Genomic DNA, 27,970 nt, shown 5'->3' on the forward strand with positions numbered 1-27,970 from the left:
GATAGATATATTATAGAAATAGTTTTACATTATAAGTATAAATAATAGTATATATTATATACCATTATTATATAAAAATAAGATTACAGGGCGCCTGGGTGGCTCAGATGGTTAAGCGTCTGCCTTCGGCTCAGGTCGTGATCCCGGGGTCCTGGGATCAAGTCCCGTGTCGGGCTCCCTGCTCCTTGGGAGCCTGCTTCTCCCTCTGCCTCTCTCTCTCTCTCTCTCTCTCTCTGTCTTTCATGAATAAATAAATAAAATCTTTAAAAAAAAATAAGATTACAGATATAATACAATAATGATGGTGAATGTGAAGCTTGCGTGATTGAACCTCATGAATGCTGCTGCGGTGGCTCTTAAATGATTCAATAAATAAAAATTCAATTCACATGCAGCCTTTAGGAAATACTTTTAGCAGACTCCCTACGGATATACTCTTTCACCTGGATCTGTTACTCTATGCTCACGCTTATAGACAATGTGTTGATGGTTTCCGTGGAAGTTCCGACCGTTGAACCCAAGATCCTGTTCTATTGCTAAGTTTTGTACATTGCAACAAACATTCGCAAGAAGAGGGCTCTGTGTTCTTTATCTGGAAAACTGAAGGGCTTTGGAACTGATAGACAGCTATCATGTATGTTACAGTTCTCTCTGTGGGTGTTTATTTAATCCGGTGCCATCTTCCACTTGTGCTAACTGTGTCTGTGAAGCTGAAATGAACAAGGCATGAGACAGAGCAGAATTTTGAAAGCAACCAAGTTTCTCCAAACGGCGCTCACCAAGCTGCGGGACGAGCAACACCACCACGTCCCTGTGACCAACTTTCCGAGGGGAAGGAGGGCTCCCAAGTGCTGAGGCCTAAATTGTGTTTGAAACACAACATGCTAGGATTAAAAAAACAAACCAACCCAGCTGGAGTGATGCAGAGTATGACTCCAATTAACGGGCAAACCGAAACCAGGTTTTTTCCCCTTTTAAAAGTGGTCTGATCTAGGGCATTTTTCAAAGCCTCCTCTTGAATGAAGTGGTGGGTCTCACTGACGTGACTGGCTTAATTTGCTTCTTTTGGTCGCCAGAGGCTGCATTTCCAGCCATCAAGTGAAAACCAACTCTCTCTCTCTCCTTTCTGCAGATCACCCAATTAAAGATTGAGAATAATCCCTTCGCCAAAGGATTCCGGGGTAGTGATGACATGGAGCTGCACAGAATGTCAAGAATGCAAAGGTATGAAGGTGGAGCGCTGGGCTCCCTTCTCTCCATGTGCCCCCCCCACGCCCCCAAGGAACCCAGGAGAACCAGCAGCAGCCCAGCACCTCCCTCCTCCAGCCTTCCTGCCTGCAGAGACCCAGGCATGTTAGCCATTGAGGAAAGGCGAGATAGGCACCTTCAGTCCCACTGTCTGACGAGCCCCACATGCTCCCATGTGGTTTACTCCGTGGGACAGCCCTGGGTGGTGGTGGTGGGGCGGGGGAATGTGTCCTCCGGGGATGGGAAGGGGGAGAAGGCACCAGGGAACTTGGCGTTCTCCATCTGCCCCGGGACAACAAAAGCTCCAACTTTCTCTCCCTTTTCTTTGCCTTCTCTCTCCTTCTCGTGAAATCAGTCCTTTCTCTCTTTCTTCCCATAAGTCACAGCCGATGAATGATTTTCTTTTTTGGCAACAGCTCTTGGTAAATGAAAGGGAAGTTAATGACTCGATTTCCTGGGGGTGAAATGCAGACAAATTTGACACCACGTGGTGGTCTGGGGGCACTGGGGGATTGGAAGCTGGTGATAAAAATTGCTCGGTATTTTTACATATCCTGTGGTCACAGTCGCTGATATGATGAATAGAAGGGGCTGTAGCAAATGTACATAGTGGGAATTTGGTCTGATTTGAAAGGATTTTACGAGCATTGCCAATTTTGTCAAACATTCTCTCTACCTCTTGATATGCTTCCAAAATAACTTACCATATGGCAAGAGAATTAGAAATACATCTTGATTCCTTTGACCAAGGGAGGGTTCCCTGTCCCCCCTTTTGGTGGGTTTAGTGTTTCAAAATAAAATGAGATCACGTAGGAAGCTTTTCCTTATCCTTTCTGGAAGACATGAGAGGGGTGAGTCAGGCAGGTGGACAGACATACCCATTCAAAGAAAGATAAGGGATCTAAGAGAGGAACAGAGAAAGGCCACAGTGTTGTCCTTTTCACGCTGGTTTGGAAATTCACGCATGGAAATTGTTTTTAGCGAGCGGGCATCCCTGATCTAAGTTTTCGTGCTTTCATTTATTTTTATTTATTATTATTTTTTTAAAAGCACTTTTTTTTGAAAAAAGATTTTATTTATTTATTTGTCAGAGAGAGAGAGAAAGAGCACAAGCAGGGGGAGTGGTGGGCAGGGGGAGAAGCAGGCTCCCCGCTGAGCAAGGAGCCCAATACTGGACCCGATCCCAGGACCCTGGGATCATGACCTGAGCCGAAGGCAGACGCTCAACTGACTGAGCCACCCAGGCATCCTAAATTTTGCATGCTTTTAAAAAAAGAAATCTACTTTGACCTTCAGGTGTGCACATCTCCGCCCCACTCATATGCATTTCAGCATTTATAATCAGTTTTCTTCCCGATCACAGATTAATAAGATGCTTTTTGTGGCTAAAAGAACCAAGTTCTTAAACTATTATTGTTAAAAAAATAACAACTGACTTTTTGAATGTCTGCACTTTGAAATTGGAGTTGGACTGAGTCTATGGTCAGTGGAAAAGTTGACAACAGGTGTCACAGAAAGCGGGTGGGGGGTGAGGGGTCAGCCTGTTTGCAGCCCTGGGCTCAGAGTGCTGGGCTGGTGTTGCTGGTCACGCCCCCCTGTCGTCCTGACACTGGTGGTCACTACGGGATTTTAGGCTTTGACAGAGTCTCACTTCCATCCTCCTGCGGGTGAGGGTCGAGGCCGTGCATGTAGGGACTGGAAGCAAGTTGCCCCGTTCCAGCCTGCAAACCAGGGGTCTTCCCTCCTTTCCACAAGGTCAAGAACAGGTGGGATCATGGACTTGAGATGTTATAAACCGCCCCTTCACGTGTAACCAGTCACCAGATCTGGTTACCCTCAGTATAAGGTCCAGACTCTTTCCCGTGGTGGGCCATGCCCTTCTCGTCTGACCCGGCCACTCCCCCTCGCTTTGCCCCCCACCAGTGCCCCCTCTCTGTCTCCATCATGCTCAAGGGGATGCTCCACGTCTGTATCCTTCCCACTGTTTTTGGCCCTTGGAACAGCATGTCTGGTCTGCCTCAGGCTTTCTCCCCTCCTTCTCACTCGGCCATCTCCTGCCCATCGCTAGGTGTCCTTGGAGCTGTCCTTTCTTCCAAGAAGCGTTCCCTGGCCCCAGACTGTGGATGTCTATCCTCAGGACCCCTCCTCGCTGCTTTCCTGTGTCAGGCCCGGGCCCTGCACTTTGGGAGCTGATGGGATAGAATGATAGACACGGAGGAGAGTCAGGTGGGGAGTGCAGGTGTCTGAGAGATGAAATGTCGGTCACCCCGGGGACTCTCCGCTAAAGTTTTAAACACAGCCGGTTAGAGATTTAGGCGGATGGCTCTACTTTGGTCTGAATTCGCTGTCCCGATCATCCCCCTGTTAGTGCAGATTGGCTGAGGGGTCGTCTAGGTGTCCTCTTAGGGTAGGCACTTGCAGAAAAAAAGGCGGGAAAGGGTGGTGGGTGTTCAGTAGGCACTATGTAATTGACATGCACGGTTAAAACCTGCAGCCTAAGAACCACGTGTGTCTTTGTGGCCATGTTAGGAGTTGCCTTGGGGAGTCAGAGGGCTGAACTAAGCACTGACCAGGCTGGGAGAGTGAACAGGGTCATCTGCCCAGTCCTGGGCACATGGCCCCTGGGAAGGAGATGGAGTAAGGCAGAGTGGCTCCAACAGAAGGCTATGGGACTCAGACGAACCTGGCTTCCATCCTTGCTTCTGCATTTATCAGCATGTGACCTCGGGCAAGTGACTTAACCTCCCAGAGCCTCAGTATCTCCACCTGTAAAATGGGCATAAATGATAGCTTCCACTTTCTAGGGTTCTTTTAAGAATTATATGAGAAAATGTCTATAGGGTGCCTGGTTCCTAGTCCACCCTCGATACAACGTATCTGGTTTGGGGGAAGACTCCCAGGTACTCCCGGTTTTGCCCTGGTTCGACATTTATTCTGGGCTGCGGTCCCAATCCTAGTGACAAGTAGGGAAGGTGGCTGTCCAGAGTCAGCCGTGATAACAGCCAGGCTGGAATGGCAGGCTCCCTGTTCATCTTGCAATCCTGTTTCCTGTCCCCCACACACCCAGTGACAGCTGGCCCCGCGGGGGGAATAAGCAAGAGGAATGACATTTCCTCTAATTCCAACAGTTGGAAGAAGAGGAGAGGGCTGGACACGGACTCGCAGTTAGCCCACATCAGTAACATCTGGATTCGCTTGGCCAATGTCTGGGCACTCACCCTGCTATCTCTCCGAGCCCCGCAGTCTGCGTTTGGAAAATGCAGATGATGTCTTAGTTATTTTTCCACCGTTCATTTATGGGCTCTGGTTACAGAAGCAAGAACTGCTTATTATAAAAATGGGCGAGCTGTGGAAAAAGCATGAGGAAGAAGATAAAATTATTTTAAAATCCTGTCTCTAGCCGACTGACTAAAATAAGTGCCAAGGTTATTTCAAAAGGTTAATCTGCGGCTTAAGAAGACATGTTACCCTAAAAAAACAGTATTTCCCAAATTGCAGGACCTCTACCCTGGTGACAGATGGGATGATTTTAGAAGATGTACAGACATGGGCACACCAGGCTGATTTTATAGACGGTATTGCTGGCAATGAGACTATGTTCTACAGGAGGAAGGAGAGAGGGAGGGAGGGAGGGGGAGAAGTAAGGCTGATTATTTAAGGGAAAATATTAAATAAGAGGAGAACCGGTATAAAGGTTTGGTGAACCTGTCAAGGTGATATGCAAGTGACAGAAATTTGGGAAATAACCCTACATGCTCATCCTAACAAGAAAGGTGTGGGAGCCTTCCTGCTGTTTGAAATGGCCTAGGCCCTGGTTTTCCGGGGAACGTTGCTTTCTTTGACCTTGGCTTCGGTCTTTAAGATGTGTTCAGGCAAGCTGTGAACTTCTTAAGAGTCAAGGGTGCTGGGGGCCAAGGCCAGGGCCACGAGGGGTGGGGGTGGGGATGACGGGGGGAGGGGCAGTGGAGGAAGGAGGGTCGGAGAAGGTCGGAGCTAGGTCTTGTGGGAAAGTGAGATTTGTGTTGGGAAGAAGGGTTTTCTGGGTTGGGTCGGGGTAGAAGTGGGCAAGGATCTACAAGTCTAGAGTAGGGGTCACATTCTGATGCTCTCTGGAAGCGTGCTGGGGTGGCACAGTGACAGGGTGGTTCTGGGGCCGGGGGCGGGGGGGGGGGCAGTTGCTCCGAGAACATGGCATTCTAGAGACAGAAAGGACTATAGGAGACAACGTCTCTTCTAGTTTTGCAGAAGGAGAAACTGAGGACTGGAGATTCATTTATTTCTCCAGTGTTTGATCTGTCCATTTGTTATTCAGGGAACACATGTTTATTAAGTGCTCACGCTATGGCAGGTCTTGAGGATGCCAAAGGTGAATCAGCACCCAGAGGAGCAGGGTCCACTGGTGGAATGCTCCAGAGTTGGGCTCCCCCAACTCCGCCCAACCTCTACTTCCTCATCTGTAAAATGGGGGATGATTACAGAACCTACCTCCGGGGCTGTTGCATGGGTGGAAGGAGGTAATGAGTGTGTCCTGATGACTATTGCTACATAACGGAGTATTCCCGGGCTTCACTGGGCCTGGCTGGGAAGGGGCCACAAGCTAGGCCATCCTTTGTCTGTGTGTGATGGTAAATCTGGGACAGCCAAAGCTCTAGAGACCACTTAACCTGTGCCTCCACAGCCCGCTAAAGGGACCTGGAAGGGCAGGCGACCTCAGTCTTGAGGTCTGAGATTCAGAGCGCCCTGAATCTCATCCAGGTGCAATCTGCTAACCCTCGCTCGTTAATGCTCGTCAGTACTACTGATGGTAAAAAGACCAGCCATTGCTTGTCGCCACTGTATGCAAGGTGAAGCAAGAGGTAACAGGAAAGCACCTTTATTTTGCTCATGGTTTGTGGGTCAGGAACTCGGAAAGGGCTCATCTGGGCCATTCCTGCCTGTCTTCAGGTGGTGGCTGGGGCAGCAGTGGCTGAAGGCCCCAGGCCGGACGTCCAGGTTGGCTCATGCCGTACTCCACAGTCGATGCTGGCTTTCAGCTGGGATCTCAGCGGGGCTGTCCCCTGGAGCATGTGCATCGGGCCTGGCCAACATGGCGGACCCTGTGGAGTCAGACTCCTTCCATGGCTGCAGGCTGCCCCCAAGACAACCAGGAAGAAGCCACGAGACTCTGTTCACCAGGCCTTGAAAAATGTAGTATCCCTTCTGCTGCTTTCTGTTGGTTGAACGGGACTCACTCCCCGATTCCAGGGACAGGGTTCCCTCCTCTAGACAGAAGGAGAGTCAAAGAGTGTGTCCCCGTGTTTTAACACCGCCCCCACATGCGTGGAAGCACTTGGCCGGCATCGGGCCCAGACTGATGCCAGGTATTAAGACGGGGTCTGTGCCCTGGGGAAGCCAAAGGCCAGGTTGACGTGCCCAGGGCCATGCAGCTAGTCAGGGTGCAGAGGCCTGGCTGTGAGCTTGGTTTCTTCAGGATGGAGAGAATCACCTGCCTCTAAGCTCTTTTTACTGCCCTCCATCTTCTTCCTCCAGGGCTGGGTTTCTTAATCAGGGTTCCTTTTGAAAATCCAATGAAAGCCAGGGACTGTCTGAAAAACTCACTAGATATAAATAGACAAAAATTTCAAACCATTTTAAGGGATTCAGGGGTCTGGGGCCCCTAAAAGGTTAAAAGCATTCCATCGGCACCTTCCCTCCTCCTCCAGGCCTGGCTTCCTGATTTTAAATGAATGTTCAGCTCCTTAACCTCAAATGGTCACTTTTCAAACGGTTTAGCACTCTTGTATTCCCATGCTTGTGGTTAAAGGTAATCGGAATGCCTGGTTAATGAGGAGTGATTTCCAAGACAACATTCTGGAGATGGCATTAACTCTCTACTTCGTGCCATACTTTTGGCTAGCCACACGGTTTCCCCCAGAGAAGTGTGAATTTATGGAAAACAAGAGGGGGTTTTGTTTGGGAAGCCAAGCCAGCCTAAGTTGTGAAATTGAGGTTTGTCTCAAGGGGTCCCACGTTGGCTCATGGTTGTCCGTTGAGGATATGGATGTTGAGAACAGCCCCCAGCCCCCCACCCCCACCCCGAACTTTTCCTGTTCATCTGCAGCACTGTCCCCACCTCTCCTCCCCAACCCTCTGCCCCAGCATACCTGCTCTTCAGGGACAGTGTCCGTGGGCATCTTACTCATTCATGTTTAAGCAGTGTTTCTCAGACTTTTGGCAGACATTGAAATTACCTGGGGGTGGAGGGAGCTTGTTAAGAAAAGCAGATTTCTGGGTTTCATCCTCAGAGGTTCTGAATCCGTGGCTCTAGGGAGGGCTCAGAAACTGCCCTTTGACAGGTTTTCTGATGGAGGGATCCCCTGCTTGCACCTGGGTAATCCCTTGGCTCTGCAGAACGAGCAAGGGCATTCAGGTAAATGTGTGAAACAGATCTGGAAATAGATCCCATGTGCTGGACTGTTTTATAAAAAATAACCCTTTCCTCTAAATGCTTAACTTGGGCTGAACATGAGAAGTACCTACGGTGCTCCCCTAATGTTTTATTATGAAAGGTGTAAGACATATAGAAAACATGGAAGAAATGTACGGTGAGCACCCACATACCCACTGCTTAGGTTCTGCCGTTAATATTTTGCTATATATTTACCCTATTCCATCCATCCATCCATCCATCCACCATCCATCTATTCATCCACTGACCCATCCATCCATTTGTCTGTCCATCCAGCCAGACATTTACCAATCCATCCATCCATCTTATTTTTTTTAAGCATTTCATACTGAGTGGCAGACGTGAGTACATTTCACTTCTCTGTACTTCTGTATGCATATCATTAAGATTCCATTTTTGCTCACGAATCTCTATTTTAGGTAAAATTACATACAGTGAAATGCACAAATCTTAAGTGCACAATTCGCTTTTTGACAAATGCACATTTGTATGAAACCCAAGCCCCTGTGGTAATACAGAACATTCCCTCACCCCAGACATTTCCCTCATGCCCCATCCCAGTTAATTCCACCTTCCTACCAGAAGCAATCCATGTTTCGACTTTTTTTTTTTTTTACTATAAGTTAGTTTTGTCTGTTCAGAATTTTGTGTAAATGGATTCTTACAGCGAGCCCTCTTTCGCATAAGGCTTCTTTCTCCTGGGGAGCTTAAAAAACTTCTCAAGTCCAGGCTGCACCACAGAACAATGGCATGAGACCCTTGAGGTGGGAGTGGGCTTAGGAGTCAGTATTTTTTCTTTTTTTTAAAGATTTTATTTATTTGTTTATTTAAATGAGTGAGTGGAGAGCAGAGGGAGAGGGACAAGCAGACTCCATGCTGAGCGGGGAGCCCGATGCTGGGCTTGATCCCAAAACCCTGAGATCGTGACCCAAGCCGAAATTAGGAGTCGGATGCCCAACTCACTGAGCCACCCAGGTGCCTTGTTATTTTTTTCTTTGCAGAATTTTTTTCTCTTTTTTAAATTGAAGTATAATTAACATACAATGTTCTACTAGTTTCAGGCGTACAGTATTATGATTCAGCACTTCTATATGTTGCTCAGTGCTCATGAAAATACTTATATGCTTAACCCCTTTCACCGATTTCACAGGAGTCAGCCTTTTTTTCTTTAGTTCCCCGGATGAATGCACTCTACGGCCAAGCTTGAAACCCACTCATGTCTGTCTACCGTCCCCACCCTCAGCCCTGTACCTCAGCTACCCCATCCCAGTAAGAGTCTCCCATTAGAAGCTGGTTTCCCTGGAGACCTACTCGCTCATGGATGTTTGTGCTTGTTTTGAGGAGGGAGAGACAGATTTTTTTTTCCTAAAGATTTTTGTTTATTTATTGAGAGAGAGAGAGAATGGTAGAGCGAGAGCACGAGAGGGAAGAAGGTTAGAAGGAGAGGCAGACTCCCCGCGGAGCAGGGAGCCTGATGCGGGACTCGATCCCGGGACTCCAGGGTCATGACCTGAGCCGAAGGCAGTCGCTCAACCGACTGAGCCACCCAGGCGCCCAGAGAGACAGATTTTTGTATTAGCATGCAGGCTGCTTAGCATTCCCGCAGGAGTGGTTGCTTTTGGGTGACTTCGCCAATGTCATCATTTGAGCTAAAGGTCACCAGGAGCTGCTTGACTTCCTTCTGTCTGACCGATGAGCCCCCAGGGGATGCCCCTCAGAACCTAGGCCTCAAGACCATCCCCTTCAGTATAGGAAGCAGTTTGCCAAAGGTCTGTTAAGTCCGGGCCTTTCCAGTCTTCTGGCTTCTAGAAAGCCCCAGGCTGAGCCTCGGAAAGTCCTCTCCATCTTCCCATCCTGACTCCAAAATCATGAAAACAGAAAAAAACAAAACAAAACAAAAAAACTACTAAGACAAAGGCACGGTTAAACTTGTTAAAATTGCTAGTTTTAGGAACGGCACCAAAATGTCGAGTTCCTGTCTGTAGCTTCGGACCCCAGCTCTTGGTTTGGGGGCTCACAACAAGGACGTGTGACGTGGACCTTGTGATTCCCATTCTGTGAGTGAAAAGACTGAAGCGAATGTTGGCCTCATCTGTGGTCCATGCAACCACCCAAGGCCGCCTCTGTGATTCTGGAACTGCCTCCGTAGTGTTGCTCCAAAGCTTTTTTGGAACCACAGACTGCTTTTGAGTAGGTGATACGAGTACAGACCTTTCCCTAGGAAAATCGACGAGTTCTACTGAATCTCTGATATTTGGGGGGACAGGGAGGGGAGTTCATAGGCCATTCGGAGCCACTGCAAGGTAAGAACTGCTTCAGAATAGAATCCTGTGCGATTTGTAAGCTGATGTATATCGAGCCATGTGTCCCAAATATGTGCTAAGCCTTTCCCTGCATTGTCCTATTTTACAGTCCCGAGAGGCAGTGAGGCTTATTATTCCCATTTTACAGACAGGAGAGTGAGGCTCAGAAAAAGGGTGGAACCTAGCCAGCTGCACCGTGGCCAGGTTTGAGGCCGAGTACCGAAGCGAGGCACGTCCACACCGCCCCAACCCCGCACGACCACCCTGCGAGTAAATTACCTAGAGATTTAACAAGGGAGCCCCGGGTTCTCAAACCAAAGTTGCCGTAGTGGGGGGTGCTCAGTGCCGGAGAGGGAAGTGTCTTGGCACCTATGAATCCCACGGCCCTGGTGGGATCAGCGCGGGGAAGGGTGTGTGGCTTCTCTGTGTGCCCTGTTCTCAGCATACCCTTCCCCAGCTTTGCTGGCTGGTGTGAACCGAGCGCTAGAAGGACCATAAAACACTCTGTAGACGGGGAGGAGACAGCGATGATGATTTGCCCCGCGCTCAGTCCTGCTCACGCGGCCCTGCAAGTTAGATCAGGACACTGTCCCCCCAGAGCTGTTCATAAGTGAGAGCTCTTGTGGGATGGCGGGACCGCTTTCTGAATTTCCATCGCAGATCAGGGTGCTGGCCAGAGGAGGAGCTCGCTCCGGGGAGACCCGGGATCCTGCAGTCCTAGCCTTGCCCCGGCACGCTGCTCCCTCCGGTCCTTTGAGAAGGGCTGCCCGCGCTTGAGTGAGGGCCCCCCCCCTCCGCCCAGCACCCCGGCGCCCCTGCCACCTGTCCTGTGAAAAGACCAATTCAGTTGGCCGCGGTGGGAAACGTTCTCGGGGGTGTTCGTTAGCTGGCGGGCTACAGATGCAGTTTGGCCATGGGTTTCAGTGTTCCCTTGTAACATTTTACAACCCAGACCCGGCGACAATGGCATCATTCACTGCGCTCACTCACGTGGAACAGAACGCGAGAGGGGGCCCGAGCCGGGGAGGAGCTGGTCTGCGGGCTCCGACATGCGCGGCAGAGCCGAGGTGCTGGGGGCCCCCCCGCCCCCCCCCGGCTAGCGTCGGCAGGGATGCGGCCAATGGCAGAGAGAGCGGCGGCGGCGGACATTAGGTGTAGTAAAGGTTGCTCAAACAGTAGGACGGACAGATGAACCAGTAGAACTTGACATTGCCCCATGCAGCCCGGGGCCAGCTGTTAGCACCAGGCGGCCTTTTAGAGGCCCGTTGGTGTGGGCAGCCCCGCTCCTGTGATCAAGTAGAAATTCACGGGCAAGAGCTTGGGAATAGCACTGACCCAGGGCCAAGCTCGACTCTATTCTCTTCTCAGCTGTGCATTCTGGGGCCAGGCCAGGTGCTTACCCCTCTGAGCCTCAATGTCTTTACCTCTAAAGTGTATCTAATCATCCCAGTGGAGTGGGCTTGTTGCCTGGATCAAAGGAGGGAACGCATGTAAGTCTATACCAGTAGAGCGGCTGGGGCCTTAAGAGGCCCCAAAGAACAAGGTTGATGAGGAGTTGGAGGTGGAGGCGTCGAGGATGGCGACCCGGCTGAGGAAAAAGCACTCTGTTGCTGCCCCTCTTCCCAGACACACAGGGGCTTTTCAACTTTTCCTTTGCTTCCTTTGTGCCCTGGATTCTTCACGGATGCTCTTGAGCTGCAGGGGGAGGAGGGTCTGTCTTCCCGCTGCAAGGACAGTCCACAGCGGTCGTAGGGCCACAGATCATGTTCCTTTGATCGGTGCATCGAGGAGCCCAGTAAAAATGCCCATGGCTTGTGTGATTGTTATGTTTTCTTCCCTTTGCCTCCGTAATCCCACGCTGATGGAGAAGGCACTTCACCCTTGCGTGCTGTCAGTCCACCTGTCAGTTGGACTTGGGGACGTAGATTGCAGGCATCCGGGGACGGGTTCATGATTGACGGTGGGGAGGATGTTTCAAGCACCCTGGAGAAAAACAAGCTGCGAGGGACGAGTGGTTATTGGGATAATATGGCTTTTCCACTTCTGTGAGTGTTAGTAATCAAAAGCAGGATTTGGCCTTTCTAGAGAGTAATTTTGCAATTTGGCAGCGCTGGAAGGGAGAATTCCACGGAATCCATTGATACATTCTCTTGTAAAATCCCTCAGCCAACTTTTTCTTTTGGGGGGAGGAGTTGATTTCTTTAATTAAAAAAAAATAACTGTCCCCATTAAGAATATAAAACTAAAAAGAGATTTCCTCCTTCCTGTTGGAGCTCGGGCAGCTCCGTTCTTGAACTAAGCAGACCTAAATAGAATTGCCAGTGAGATTTGACAACTTTTATAATGTTTTATTATTATTATAATTTTCCTCCTCCTCCTTTTTTTTTTTTTTTTTCCATTACGTAGCTGGAGCCTCAAAGGAGAGGACTGTAAAGCTAACTTCATTCCTTTCAGACTTCTGGCCCCAGGGGGCGATTCCAAGTGGTGTGGCTGCTCAGGATGGCTCCAGCTTTGGTTTGGAGGTGGTACATGCCACGGGAAAGCTCGGCCAGGGGACCCCTGGGTGTTGTGAGGGCTCTGTAGCCTCATGGAAACTTGGCAGACACTCCTTGTCCCCTGTCTGGCTACTCTGACGTGCTTTCACATGACAAACAAAGTCAGGGGCCGAGGTGGAGATCGTTGCACCCCCAAGGGATGAGAGAAGCAGGAGAGGAATCTTGGGCCCTAAGCCCCCTGCTCCTCTAAAAGTATATTGCATCCTATAAATGGAAAGAAATAATCAGGAGCCTGTCTAGGAGTAGCGAGGGTACAGTTGGGTTAGAATCCTGGCTGTGTCTCCTTCTAGCTCTGTGACCACGGGCAAGTTGCTTGACCTCCCAAGGCCTTGGTGGCCTTATCCCGGAAAGTGGGGATAAACCCAGTACCTGTTTCATAGGGTCACAGAAAGGATGGAAAGGGCCAATGCAGCATCCTTCACGCTGTGTTAGGTGTAGTGTTCTTGGTACCACCTGATTTCAGGTGGACTCCTAAGCCTTGAAAGAATAGTTGGTTTATGGCAAAAGTCACAACTAAGTTGGGGATTTACTGATATGTATTTCTTCTAGGGAGGAGTTCTTAGCCTGTTTGGTGCCATGGGCCTCTCCGGTGGTCTGGTGAAACTTATGGGTCACACTTCTCAGAATAATATGATTAAATGCATCCTATCGAATGCATAGATTGCAAAAAGAAAACCAGTTATCCTGAAACGTAGTTAACAAAATATTTTTAAACGGCAATATGGGATTACGTGCACTTTATAAATGTCTTAGGTAACAGGATCTAGTAGCAGGTCTAAAAGGACTGTCATTTTGAAGCTGGGATAAGCACAAATGGTATCTTGAGGCATCTACAGCAGCTGCGGTGGAAATGAAATTATTTCATTTCTGTTGATGACAGTCGCTAGGGCTGCTAATACAACCGTGGCTTGTTGCCTACATTTGTAAGAGAAAGGAATGCTAAATTTCAATTCAAGATTAGTGAAAATAAAGACGTCATTTTAAAAATCCAAATTTAGAACCTTAAGTTTTCCCCTGAGGAAAGGCCTCCCAAGTCAAGGAGACAGGCTTCCTCCTGAGAAATTCTGTGGGCTGAAAGCATGAGTCATTTTTGTGAAGGCATAACAGAAGTTTCTACTAAGTGCCAGGTATTTTCTAGGGCATATGGTGGGATCTTTTCAACAGTCTCGTGAGGCTCAGAGAGGTTAAGTGCCTCATCCAAGGCCACACAGCGTTAGATGGCGGATCTTTCAGAGAACACGTATCTTCCCGAATCCAACACCTTCATTCTTTCCACTACATCCAGATTCTTAAATATCTAAATAGAAATCAGGGTCCAGTGGGTTCTTCAGGGATAGGAAGGTATCGGGGTGGCTCAGGGTAGAATGGTGTGGTTTCTCCTCATCATCTCTGTGTTTTCCTCATTTCACAGACGGGGAAACTAAGGCTTAACGAGGCGACCTGCTTTATCTGAGCTCACAGAGTTAGCAAGGACATTGGGCTGGGTGTGCTACAGGCTGTGGGGGGCGGTGGAGGGACTCACTTCCGGGGACTTTATGAAGACTGGGCATTTCCCGGAAGTAGCAGCTTTTCTGCATTTCCCAGGTGACTTGGGATCGGATTCAAATCCGGTTCTCCCCCTCCCACCTGCAAGTAGTCTTCTTGGGAGAAGCATGGGGAGGGCTTTGAATATCTTTGTCTTCATCTTTGTTTTGCTTTTCATCCAGGCGGCGCTTCCACTTTGCACAAAATAGTAAGTGCCCTAAAAGTTTTCCCATATCCCCAGCTCCTGAAGGGAGCCCTGGTAATCATCTCATAAGTTAGATGATGTTACGTGTCTTACTACCTCGATTCATCTCGCACGGCTTTCTGCATCCATGTATGGACCGTCTCCACATTCTTTTTGAAGCCTGTGTAATATTCCATTCTCATCTCTGTCAGAGTTTACTTAACCATTCATGAGGACATTTAGGCTGTTTCTCATTTTTTTCCCTGTTATAAACAGTGCTGCAGAGAGAAGCCTCATGCTTATGTCTTTGCACACAGACTTGAACAACTTTTTCTAAGATTTTATGAATTTGAGATAGAGCGAGAGAGAGCACGAGTGGGGGAGGGGCAACAGGAGAGGGAGAAGCAGGCTTCCCACTGAGCAGGGAGCCCAATGTGGGGCTCGATCCCAGGACCCTGGGATCATGACCCGAGCTGAAGGCAGATGCTTAACCGACTGAGCCACCCACGTGCCCCTGACTTGAACAACTTTTTAGGAAAACGCATAGTAGTTGGATTGCTGCATCTACGTTATTGTACGTTTTTAAGAAAAGGGATGCTATCCAGTTGCCTTCCAAAAAGAAGGCGCTGGATCACCCTTCCACCAGCCTGCACAGTGTAATTGTGATTCTCCTGCCCACGATTTCCTCTCCCCCACCCCAAACATTGGCAGCCCCCTCTCCTGCATGGGATGAGCATGTGTTCCAGGCCAGACCATTCTCTTCGTAAGCTTCTCTCAATTCGTCCTTTGATCTTAGAGCCACCCCTCCTCCCAGCTCCTCTGCAGACTCCCACTCTGACCCTCCCCACCCACCTGGCTTCCTGTGGGGCTCCTGGGCCTGCTGAGCACACCTCCCTCCTTCCCAGGGGAGGTTTCAGTTGAAGTCTCCAGGCTAACGTGAGGAAGAGTGTGGGAATACTGGAATGAAAGCTGAAGGCAAGGGCGTGTGGATGGTGCATCCTAAGAGGGTGGGGAACCACATTCTGAGCCCTTGGGGGGACGCTATTCATAGGATGTCGCTGGATTTTATTCTGCTTGGTTCACTCGTGTGACCACTGAAGCTCCGAAGGGCACACAGTCTGTAAGTGATGGGGATGGGATGTGAATCTGGATCTGCCTAATTTTAGATCCCATGCCCTGTGCTCTGTTTCCTTTGTCCTTGCTCTTCCTTCCTCTCTTTCCCTCTCCTACTGTCTCAAAACAATGGCAATAATGATGATGCTTGCCATTTGTGGAGCACTTGCTATGTTCAGTTTTTCACACATATTAGTTCATTTCTTCTCTCAGCAATGTTTGAACTGGGGATTTTTACTAGCCAGGCATGGAGGATAAGTTCATTATTGTCGGTGGTGACAAGGATACCCGCTCAAAAGGAAATTCGAAGGCTCGGGCAGCAAACTACCCAGATCAGGGTAGCCGAAGATCGTACCTGACTATCCTAGGTGGTCAGCAACTTCTTTACTAAGGTTGGACAAAGACCTCAGCCCTGTTTTAAAGATGGAAACCCAGAAGTTCAGTCTAAGTGACTGCTTCGCTCTTCTAGCTTTTGAATTAGGGAATTCAAAGACATATACATTAGGTTGAAATATTTGAAAATGCCACGTGAAGAGGGGTTCCTCGTGGGGGATGCTCATTTAATTTTTGGCATACACATAGGACTATTCATAAACCTACTTGCCTAATGTATAAGGCATGAAAAGTTAGTGCGTGGATATATGTGTCTGTGGTGTTTGAAGCACTTGGGTATAATTGGATCACTGTGTTCATCAAAGACTGCTTTTTTTCTTATTCTGTGATGAATTTCTGGTGGATTCTTTGGCCCTGTGGTTCAGCCAGTGGGGGGAATCTGTATCGGGGCACTGATCAATGTTATTTCCCATCTTCTCTCTTTCAGTAAAGAATATCCTGTGGTTCCGAGGAGCACAGTAAGACAAAAAGTAGCCTCCAACCACAGTCCTTTCAGCAGTGAGCCTCGAGCTCTCTCTGCTTCATCCAACTTGGGGTCCCAGTACCAGTGCGAGAATGGTGTGTCCGGCCCCGCCCAGGACCTCCTGCCCCCACCCAACCCATACCCACTGCCCCAGGAGCACGGTCAGATTTACCATTGCACCAAGAGGAAAGGTGAGTGTGATGACCCTTTTCTGTTTTTCCTTCCTTTCCTTGGGGAAAAAAAAAGTACGCATAACTATGTTTATTTATTTAAAAAAACGTAAGCAATATAAAAATACATGGAAATTGTAAGAAATTCAAACCATATCAGTAAAAGAGAAGGATCTCCCTTGATACATCTCCTCCAGTTCTGGCCCCTTCCTTGGGGAAAACTTATTTGAACTGTCCATTCCTATTTAATTCATTTACACATGGGTGTGCACGCACACCCATTGTGCAGAGACACATAAAAATAGTTTTGTTCTTACTTTTAACAGTTGATATTATACTGTCTGTATTTTGCAACTTGCCTTTCTTAAGCTCGGGAATACGTTGTAGATGATCTTTTCATGAACCTAGAGCTGCCTTGCGCTTTCTAGCTGCTGAAGAGAAAATATGGCCTCAAAAGGATGAAGCAGAGTTTATTTTTCACTCCCACGAGTGGACAAGGTGGCTGCTTCTAGCGTTTCTGGTTGTATTACAAGCCAGGCTGCAGAGAGCCTTCTTGTAGTTGGATGTGTTTTAGTTCATGTACTAGGGTTTCTCTTGGGTGGGTGGATTCTGAGCTCTTCTCTCATTCCAGATCAAAATCAATAAAAAAGAAAAAAAAGAAAAAGAAAATCACAACTGATCTTCTCTCCTTTGCATTTTTTCTTTAAATCTAGTTTAAATTCTGTCTGAGACCCTTCATTGTCTTCTTCGCCAAATGAGAAATGGGTGACTTTTCCTAAGTCATCTGAGTTGAGGGCTGTAATACAAAAGGAAATTTCTGGCGGCACATTTTTTGAGCCAGGGTTGAAGCGGATGTGGTTGAGTTCAGCTTAATAGAACGTCACTTGTGTGAACGGCAGACTGGCACGGTGGGGACAGCATGGGCGACAGGGCCAGACGACACAGGCTTGAGTCTCAACTCCACCACCAGCTTCTTGTGTGACCTCAGCAGGTGTCCTGGCCTCAGTTTCTCGCCTTGTAAATGGTGCTTGAGATCCCCAGAGCATCTGATACTCAGTAAGCACCCAGCAGGTGTTAGGTCTGATTGTGTGAGTGGCAGGTATGGCTCCAGGGAGAGCATCCACAGAGGAAGGGAAGGCTGCTTATCTGGGTGAAGTTTCGAGAAAGCGGATATGGGGGGGCAGGGACCACGTACAATTGGGATGAATCCCACCTTTGCCATTTGCAGATTTTTATGAGTAGGAGCAAGTTCCTTAACTGCTCTAAGCCTTATTTTTTCTAATCTGTAGATTTGGTCTCATGATCGGACCTGTCCCATAGGTGTGGTGTGATGATCTCATGAAAGTGTGCTTGCCATATTTAGCACAAGGTTGACCCAAGAAGCAGTCACTGGTTTGCTCCAGCAGGCCCAGATCTTAGTCTTTGAGAGGGGTCTCTCATACCTCCCAGCCTCAGTGGCCACCTCGATGCCTTTAGAAGTCCAATGCCTAGTGTCTGGAACAACTACTTCTTCTCCCTCCTCCTCTCCCTCCTCCTTTTCTTCTTCTTCTTCTTCTTCTTCTTCTTCTTCTTCTTCTTCTTCTTCTTCTTCTTCTTCTTCTTCTTCTTCTTCTTCTTCTTCTTTCTTCTTCTTCTTCTTCTTCTTCTTCTTCTTCTTCTTCTTCTTCTTCTTCCTTCTTCCTTTTCTTCTTCTTCTTCTTCTTCTTCTTCTTCTTCTTCTTCTTCTTCTTCTTCCTTCTTCTTCCTTCTTCTTCCTTTCTTCTCCTTCTTCTCCTTCTCCTTCTTCTCCTCCTCCTCCTCCTCCTCCTCCTCCTCCTCCTCATTCTTCTCCTTCATCGTCTTCTTCCTTTAAATCAGCTCACTAACAAGAACTGATGGAAATGGTTGCTTTGGCAGTCTTCTCTGAGCAGAGGTTACTCGAGGAAAGTAACACAGTTTGACTCTTTGACATTTACTGATCTCATGTCTTGAAGGAGAGAAGGGCTGTCATTGGTTCAAGCCTGGGGCTGGGGAGCTGCCCTGGGCAAGGCTGAGTTTCCAGACTTAACCTGAAGCCCATCCAAGCTCCTTGGATCTTGAAGGCCTGAACAAGAATATCACCCCAATGGGCCCCCTGGCCCGGCTCCCAGCATGTCCACTGACGCCTGGGCTGGAGACCAGATGCCTGCAAACATGTCAGCCTCTTCAGGCACGAGCAGGATTTAAGCACGTCCCTTGGGGCACAGGTGATTGATCAGAATGAAGACTCTGATCTATGTCCTGTTGAAGGGAAGCGTTGCCTAGGTTCTAGGCCATAGCCTTTTGACAACACTATTACGTGTGTGCTGTTATTCGCTCACCTTACAAACAGGGAAACTGAGGCTCAGAAAGGTAAAATCATGTGCTCGTGGTTCCCGAAGGTGGGAATTTGAACCCATGCTTGGTCTGCAGGATCTGCCTGAGCTCCGAGTCACACTGTAGATGGTCCCCATTACCTTTGCTTATCAGCCATAATCTCAGAATGCCACTTTTCACTAGAGATCGGTCTGGAGACTGAGTCAAACATATTGATGAAGAGCTCACCAGGTTTGAATTAGGGAGTTCTGTCGATTAAATTAATGCCAGGCCAAAAGAAGGGGAGGAAGAAGTTAAAAAGAATACAGGTACTTTTTTAGATTCAGTATCTACAGCATCATCCTTGTAAAGGCTTTTCTCTTGGAGGGTGGTGTGAGAAGGCTTTGAAGGCAAGGGGATGAAGTCTTCCGATGATGTGAGCAGATGACCCGCACAGGGTATTTGGAGGGATCCTCAGGTGAGCTCAGGGTCAACTTGAGGTGGCCACTGGGGAAGCCAGACTTGGTGGCCTGTCTGCCGCAGGACATCCCAGCAGCTGACGCTTTCCAGCAGCATGGCGATGGGCAAGCTGCTTGCTTTCTCAGCCTCAACTCCCTTTTCTGCAAAATGAGGATTACAGTAGCATCTCCCCCACAGGGTCGTGATGAGATGGAATGAGAGGGTTCATGCGAAGCACCCGGAACAGTGCCCGACACATCTAAGTGCTCGATGCGTGTTAGCTGGCCACCGCTCTGCACTTAGGAAGCTCACGGCTGCAAGCGGGTCAGATATGTAATTATATACGGTGATACAACTGCTTGATTAAAACGGTGATCTGATGCTGTGAAGGAGATAGGAAACGTGCCGATGCATATGATGCGGGGTGTGATGCAGGAGCCGGGGGACCAGGGGGAATTTAAGCCAAGGTCTGCAGAGCAGAAGCTGGATGGAGAAAGAGGGGAGATGGCCGGGGATCTGGGCAGAGAGAAGGGTATGGGTACAGGCCCTCAGAGATTGGGGAGCCAGCCCCCGCTGGGGAGCAAACACAGGGCCACTGTGGCTGGAACACAGTGAGGGGAAGGGGAGGCAGATGAGCTACGGAGAAAGGCAGGAGCCAGCACGCTGCCAGCCCTTGTAAGTCATTTTAAGGACTTTAGATTTTTTTAAAAAAGATTATTTGTTTATTTATGAGAGAGAGAGAGAGAAAGCGTGCACACGAGCAGGGGGAGGAGTGGAGGGAGAAGGACAAGCCAACGCCGTGCTGAGCAGGGAGCCTGATGAGGGGCTCGATCCCAGGGCCCTGAGATCATGACCTGAGCCCAAATCAAGAATCAGAGGCTCAAACGACTGAGCCACCCAGGCGCCCCGGGACTTTAGATTTCATCCTAACCCCAACAGGCAGCCATCAGAGGGGTTTTGACCGGTGAGGGATGTGATGAGGTTTCTGTTTTGAAGCAGACGTTTTGCTGTGTTGGGGAGTGGGGGGGCGGTGAGGATTGGTGGCAAAGCTCTGCCGAGAGGCTATTGCAGACCCCGAGGCGGGAAATGACAGTGCTCAGCCCCGCCGCCAGCACAAGATCTGCAGGTGTGGGTACAATCAGGCCCCAGGGACCCGTTGCCGATAACAAGGTGAAAAATGACTCCCTTTCCACAGATGCAGAAACTGAGGCTCAGGGAGATTGAGTGATTGGTCCAGCATCACCCGGCTCGTGAGTGGTCCCATTCCAAGTTCATGCCACGGTCCGTGCATTCGGGCTGCAGGGGGTGTGCACCCTGCAGGACCCCTTTCACCTTGCCACAAACCTCTGCCCTTCTCACCTCCCTCCACCCCAAAAGGGCGCTCCCAGGGACAGGGAGCATTCCAGCCGAGCTCTGTCTGTCCCGCGTGCCGACAAAAAGCAATTCATCATCAGCCTCCATTGTAAGGTGATAAGGAATCAGCAAGGTTTCCTTCCAGTTTGGGATTCCCGTGAAGTGATAGCTCCGTGGGTGGTTCCCCGCCCCCCCGCGGCCCCTGCCTGCCCCACTATCTGACTTCCCCTCATTGTCTGTCTCCTTTCCAACGAGCCCAGGAGGCAGGCCCAATGAAATGTCAAAGGGCCAGGCAGGCCAGAGGGTTTCTTGTGTTTGGACCCAGCTGTCTCCAAACTATCTCTCCCCATGGATGGAGCTGAAAGAGCCAGGAAGGTCTTTTATCAATGCCACTCAATCAAATCCAGGACCCCGGGGCCTGGGAGAACACTTGTCTGTCTTTCTTTCCCCCTCCCACCCTGATAACCGCCCCCCTCCCCAACCTTAGAAACCAGGGGCAACCCAAATAAAGATTTGAGCAAAGCCATCTACTGCCCTGGCTATTCAAAGGGAAGTCAGAGGTGAGGCGGGGGGAGGAAGAGAATATAGTAAAGGGTTCTGTGGGTTGCATTTTGTCAGTGCTGTGCTTTTTAGAGCAACTTCACATTGCTTCCTTCACTGGACCTTCCTCGCAGCCCGTGAGCCGGGGTTGGGGGTGGTGGTGCCCTCCATCCCCGTTTTGCAGGGCATAACAGGGGACTAGGAGGTTGGATTGGCTTTCCAAGGTTATGTGGCTGGTGAGTGGCAGATCCGGGATGCACTCGTGAAATAAATATTTGTTGAGCATTTACTTTGTACCGGGCGCTGTCCCTTGTACATGGGATAAGGGGACAGCAAGGGGGTGAAGGTCCCTGTTTTCCCGAAATTTGTATTCTCCTTGGGGAGACAGATAATAAGCAGATAAATAAATGTCATGATGTTCAGATGGTGGTTCTGTGAGGATTGGACCCGAGTCTTTGGATTCCTAATTGAGATTCTTCTCACAATACTGATTCAGTCTGTCCCCACTTTGAGCTAAGAGCTAGCATTACGGGGACACACACACACACACCATCCATCCATCCATCCATCCATCCATCCATCCATCCATCCACCAGGTCAAGGTTACCATCTTTTCATCCTTTCTGGACACAGTGAGTTTCACGAAAGCCGAAAGGCTTAGGCTGTCCCATCCATCCATCCATCCATCCATCCATCCACCCACCCACCAGGGCAAGGTTACCATCTTTTCTTTTTTTCTGGACACGAAAGCTGAAAGACTTAGGCTGTCTGTCAGAAAGAGCACTGTGTTGTGACTCAGAAGGCCTGAATCATACTTCCTCTTCTGACTTGCTGAAGGTCACTCAGCCCAGGAGTGGTGGTTCACCCAGATCTTTCATCCGAATAAACCCAATCAGCAAGAGAAATGACCCATTTGGGAATAGTGACAATATTTGCTTAATGGGATGAACAATTTAAAAGCAGCCTTGTGAGTTTTCCTGCTCTGGGATCCACCCAGACACCTTCAAGCATTGGACAGCCTCCACACAGCCATCCATCCGATCTTCTGAGAGGGAAAAGAGAGGAGACCCATGTTACGTGGACAGATAAGATTTGAACACTTTATTATCATCTCCATTCCTGCAAGAAATCTAAGCATTATCCCCCTACATAGTCAAGAACTGAGGTTGGGATATGGTGCAGTGGCCCGTCCAAGGTCACATAGGTAGGGAGAGTCAGAGACATGCCAGAGACATGCCACTGTCAGAGACAATCTCTGCTCTGGATTGATTGTTAAAGCCATTTATCCAGAATCAGAAACCACTAGAAAAATGCAAGGGGCCGGGATATTTCACAGTGCTATTTGGTGATCGGTGCTCAGAATCAGGAGGAGCTTTCCTGTTATTCAGGAGACTCAGTTGGGTTCAGGACAGGTGGAATATAATTGACCACTCTTACTACTCACCTTTCTGAAACTGAGTGCTGGACCTGTCTCATGGAAGACTTGATGCTTGACTACCTATTCCCCGGCCGTGGAAGGGAAACACGACTCGGCTGGGGAAGAGATCTTTGCTGTTGACCAATTATCAGGCTCCCAATAAAGAGAAAGAAACCAAACCATGGCCAAAACAAACACAGGGATGATATCCCAACCATTGATCACCTCCAACCTGAAATTTGGATCTGTGCTTTGGAATTTCTTTACAATGTGATGAGGTCCAAAGAGGAATTTGAGAACACTCGGGACCCGCTTTCATGAATAAGCCAGCCTTTTGCTTTTCTTAGGACTCTGCATCAGATCTTCGGGTTATTAAAGACTGGAATGTGTAATTTTACGATTTTCCAAAATGTGCTCCGGCCTTTTTCATATTATTCTTCCTTTTTTTTTGCTTGTAACAAATCTGGAAGGGGATCAGAAACTCGGGAATGGTTAGTTTGCCTTGTTTTTTTCTCTTGCCAAGGGTACCCTGCAGCTGTACTCTTGATTATTGAAAAGGGGAACGCCCTGGTTAAATGGAAAACCCAAAGGTTATGATTCTAGCAACAATGGAAACATTCAGATTTATGGATCTGGGGCGGGGGGCGGGGGGTGGGGAGGTGGGTGGGTTGGAAGGAAGCGTGGAGGCACGAGGGAACCGAGGGAGGAGGTGGGGAGGACGGAAAAGTTCGAGTGTAGCAATGTCTTCAAGACACCAAAGACAAATGCCCCGTTGGAAGGTGGAAAAAGTGGCCACGGGCTCATCTGGATGTCTTCAAACATCTGGATGGCTGGCATGATGTAGATAAAGCACCTGGAAGAGAGGCCGCGTTTTTGGCTTTTATTTTGGACAAATGTTTGGGCGTCCTATGGGGCCCAGATGTGTCCCAGAAAGAGTCTAGCTAAAAATAAATGTGCTTGCTGGGAGGTGGGTCCAGTCCCAGCATAGATGGGTTTAGATGGGGCAGAGTTTTACCCGCCTATGGGTGTCACTCAGGGTGTGATGCCCATGGAAGCATTCGGTGGAACCCAAACCCAAGCTCTCCTACTCGAGTTGGGGAGCTGTTTTAAAATCCTGTGCAAAAACCAAAGGACTCCCTGTGGGGTGAAGCTTTATATGCAAGGACCACCTCCCGTTCACCGAGAGTCAGCCTCCCACTGTCAGTTACTGCTCAGGGTGGGATGGAGAGCCCCCCCACCTCCAAAGTGCACTGAGCAGGACCCTGGCTAATTATTGACTGCTCTATGCCCAGCACCTGGCACTTGGTCATGGCTCAGCACATCTCTGTTGGATGACTAGGTGAGTGGCATTCGCTGTGAGAAATCGAGAGAGCTGGAAGCAAGGTGTGGTTGGCAAGGAAGCCAGACGTGGCTTCGATTCCAGCCCGTGCTCCTTCCCAGTTCCGTGACCTTGGGAAGGCCACGTCTCTGAGTTCAGTTTCTGCCCATTGACGGGGGCAAGAGGGGCCACCTGGAGGAATTACTGTGAGACCAGGGAAAGGTCTCTTAGTAGGTGCTCAATACCTAATAACGATGCTCTCCTCCCATTATTTAGTTCCATGTGCTGCCCCCAGGCCACTGACCGTCACAGCAGGTGCAGGGATGCCCCTGTGTTTCCTTTTTCTTCACACCCCCCAACAACAGACACTTTTTCTTAAGACTTATTGATTCAAAAGAGATTGGAAGATGAGGTTTACACCTTGGCCGAAACTCTCAAGCATTGCTTCCCCGAAGGAAACACCTGGAGGTGTGTTAATCTGTGTTAGGTCTGCTGAGAGACTGACTGGTGGTGTTTCCCTTGCAGCAAGAGCTGCTCTTGATGACAGGTATCAGGAGATTTACGTGCTTGATTTATTGAATTCTTAGCGGCCAGGTGAGGTAAGTATGACTAACTCTGATTTAGACAAGCTGAGCGTGAGTCTCAGGCCGGCCCTGCTCCTGGCACACAGATAGGAAGTAGGAGAACCGGATTGAAACTCAGACACGTCTACACTTCTTAACTTGGGGTCCGGATTTCAGGGGATCGCTGAGCTCCTGAAAGTGCGTGCAAAGCTGTGCTAGGCACATGGGTGGTTTTCAAAACGTTGTGTTTCGCTGTGTGTTTCTAGGAGAGAGCCCAGCGCTTGTGATTGTTCCGGAAGAAGGCAGTGCCCCCAAAGTAGTTACGGAAGACCCTTTTTCAGAGACAGAATGATCTCCACGGCCCTACGCGGGGGGCTAGCTGGTGTCTGGAGGGAAGGGAAGTGACTTTTTCGATAAGGAAATGGTGACCCGTTAAGTTGTACCGACTCTAACAGATATTTAACTGGGACTTGCCGACAGAGGTGTTGGGGAAAGATCTGGGGATTCGCCCGAGCTCCCGTCCGTCTATGCACTTGCCCATCCGTCCTTCCGTCTGTGGCACAGATACTCAGTGCGTGCTTCTCTGGGTAGCGTGGTCCCGAAGAGCAGAGACTTGTAATTCGATTACTTGAATTCTAACCCACCCCGCTCCACTATTTAGCAGCAGACCTCGGGTGGGTGGCTTGACCTCTCTCTGGGCTTCCGTTTTGTGATCTGCAAAATGGGGATCCTCGCAGAGCCCACCCCATGGGGTTGCTGAGCAGGCTGCATGGGGTCCCTTTCCAGAGAGCGCTCAGAACAGCCCCAGGCGGAGTGAATGCTGTTTGTGTGCATTCATACTGTTACCGGGGAGGGTCTTATTATTATTCTGGCTCCCAGGTATGTTCTGGATTCTGGGGAATACCGTGGTGGGTAGCACAGACGATGTCCCGCCTTTGTGGAACTTACACGCCGAGCTCAGCCTCTGAGCTGAGTCAAAGTCTGTGCTCCAGGCCTCCACCATTACCATCCCCACTTCTCGTGATCAGAGTGGAGGCTGGCACTCAGAGTCTCCCGGACAGGATCCTTGAGTCCTGTGGCCGAGTCCGCCTCTAGTTCCCGGCCTCACTGGTCTCTGTCCTCCTGTCTCCGCAGATGAAGAATGTTCCACCACGGACCATCCCTACAAGAAGCCCTACATGGAGACGTCGCCCAGTGAGGAGGACCCTTTCTACCGCTCCGGCTACCCCCAGCAGCAGGGCCTGAGCGCCTCCTACAGGACAGAGTCCGCCCAGCGGCAGGCCTGCATGTATGCCAGCGCCGGGCCGCCCAGCGAGCCGGTGCCCAGCCTGGAGGACATCAGCTGTAACACGTGGCCCAGCATGCCTTCCTACAGCAGCTGCACGGTCACCACGGTGCAGCCCATGGACAGGCTCCCCTACCAGCACTTCTCGGCCCACTTCACCTCGGGGCCCCTGGTCCCCCGGCTGGCTGGCATGGCCAACCACGGCTCCCCGCAGCTCGGAGAGGGAATGTTCCAGCACCAGACCTCCGTGGCCCACCAGCCTGTGGTCAGGCAGTGTGGGCCTCAGACTGGCCTGCAGTCCCCCGGCGGCCTGCAACCGTCCGAGTTCCTCTATTCTCACGGCGTGCCACGGACCCTGTCCCCGCACCAGTATCACTCGGTGCACGGCGTTGGCATGGTGCCAGAGTGGAGTGAGAACAGCTAAAGTGAGGACTGCTTCCTCACAGACAGTTGCTAGAGAGAGAGAGAGAGAGGGAGAGAGAGCGAGCGGGAGAGCGGGAGAGAGACAGTAGCAGAGAGAACCCCACGGACGGCATTTTTCACTTCAGTGCTCACGTCTGCACTCCAGAGCCCCGGGCGCTGATCTAATCGGCTGCTTGAAACCACAATTCAAAAAATGTGACTTTGTTGTTCCGTCTCAAAACCAACCAAAAAAAGAGGAGCCCCCACCCACCACGACCACCATACTCGTCGGCCGGCCATGTTCACACCACCTCCAGATGTCCTCGGTGATTCCTTCTTTTGGTCTCCAGAAAGCCTTGCCTTACCGAGTGTTTTAGCCGAATGGCGTAGATGGAGTCTTCCCTGTCTTGGTGTTAATGTTGACATTGTTATATAATAAATAATAATATATTTTTTTTCTTTCAATTTTCTTAATGGGACCCAGTCCCTTATTTTGGGGGAGGTCTGAGGCAAGTGTGTTTCAAAATATGTACTGGTGGGGTTCCACCCCAGATATATCACCCCTGAAACCTAAATTTGCCACCCTGCCCTTGACTAAGAAATGACCTACCTCTGCCATGTGATGTTCCTGAAAAGGTTCCCTAGGTCCCAGCTTTTGTCTGATTTTTCCTCTCTTGCCCATCATCACGGAGCCCAGTGTGGCCTTCTCCTTATAACGTTGGCCTCCATCTGGCCTCCTATCTCCTTCTGCCCTCCCATCTTCCGAGCTCTGTGTCTTTCCAGCCGTCTGTCGCTAAAACGTGGCCTATGGCTTCCCGACCGGAAAGCTTGCTTTGAAAAACTTGAAAAGCCCTGGTTTACATGTGGGCAGAACTGTGATAAAGCAAGGAGCAAGCTCTGTGCTGACAAGCGTTGCAAAAAGGCCAAAGTAAATATTGGTCCTGATAAAACACAAAGCCAGCCCCAAGCTTCCAAACCTCCATCACCGACGACCCGCCCCGGATGCCAAGCAGAACCCACTGTTCCTACAGACGGGGCCAGACGTGCTCGCCGATTGGTTCTCCCCAAAGAAATCACACCGACACCAGATGCCGATTCAAAACTGCAGTTATTGAAAGCAGAAAACGGTATAAAAAAAATAAGCGTGTAAGTAAAATGTTATTGCAGGGTTCTTCAGATGTAATATTTTACTGGTACTATTTATTTATAAATAGGAGTTCTAATTAAGTAATAACATGAAATGAAATCCAGCATATGAGCTGGCCAAGAGCTTTTAATTTTATTAATACTCAAAACCAAGTTTGCGTTTTTTTTTCTTTCGAATGTGCTTTGCTTTCTTGATTAAAAAAAATTTTTTTTTAAACTGACCCTAATAAAGAGAACAGGGTAATATGTGAGGCTAAGTATGTCCCAGTACGTGCGAGTGTGTGAGTATGTTTGTACGTGAGTGTCCTCATGCGATTATGTCCTTTTTATGTTGCTAAGGGGTGGGGTGAGAATTAAGTACTCGTTTCGTATATTTGTGTGCCAATTAATGCCTAATAAATACCATGTGCTTAAAAAGTACAAGGGACTTGAATACCCTTTTTTTTTTTTTTACCCTGTTCTTTCTACCGACTGAATAGAGGAAAAATTAGGTGGAGGACATGGGAAGAAGTTGTCTTGCAGGTGCAATTTTTACCCCATCTTCTCTCTCCTGCTGGTCTCAGGGAGTATTTGGAATCCCGTACTTGAGTGTGATGGAGCTGAATATATTTATCTCTTTGCTTATATCCCTGGGATGGAATTATTTGCTTTCATTGAATTTGTGTCAGCGTTGGAAGAAAAAAGATCATCAGGAATCTCAACTGATCAAAAAATATTGGTCATACTCTCTATAACACCTAGTACTTGATTTTCTGAAGGATCTCTTTCTTTGA

The 27,970-nt window shown here is 49.2% G+C and overlaps 1 protein-coding gene across 1 annotated transcript in view; it reads left to right on the forward strand.

The window, feature by feature from the left end:
* Positions 1-27,277, forward strand: part of TBX5 (T-box transcription factor 5) — a 44,788-nt gene extending 17,511 nt beyond the window's left edge. Inside the window, exons 7-9 of the mRNA XM_025889840.2 lie at positions 1,133-1,224; positions 16,196-16,422; positions 25,499-27,277. Of these exons, the coding sequence (XP_025745625.1) occupies positions 1,133-1,224; positions 16,196-16,422; positions 25,499-26,073 (894 nt within the window). The 3' untranslated portion in view covers positions 26,074-27,277. The remainder of the gene's footprint in view (positions 1-1,132; positions 1,225-16,195; positions 16,423-25,498) is intronic.
* Positions 27,278-27,970: the final 693 nt, after the last annotated feature.

The sequence above is a fragment of the Callorhinus ursinus genome, unplaced genomic scaffold (genome assembly GCF_003265705.2).
Source record: "Callorhinus ursinus isolate GAN/ISIS: 27379988/994484 unplaced genomic scaffold, GSC_fseal_2.0 scaffold41, whole genome shotgun sequence".
Taxonomy (NCBI): Eukaryota; Metazoa; Chordata; class Mammalia; order Carnivora; family Otariidae; genus Callorhinus; species Callorhinus ursinus.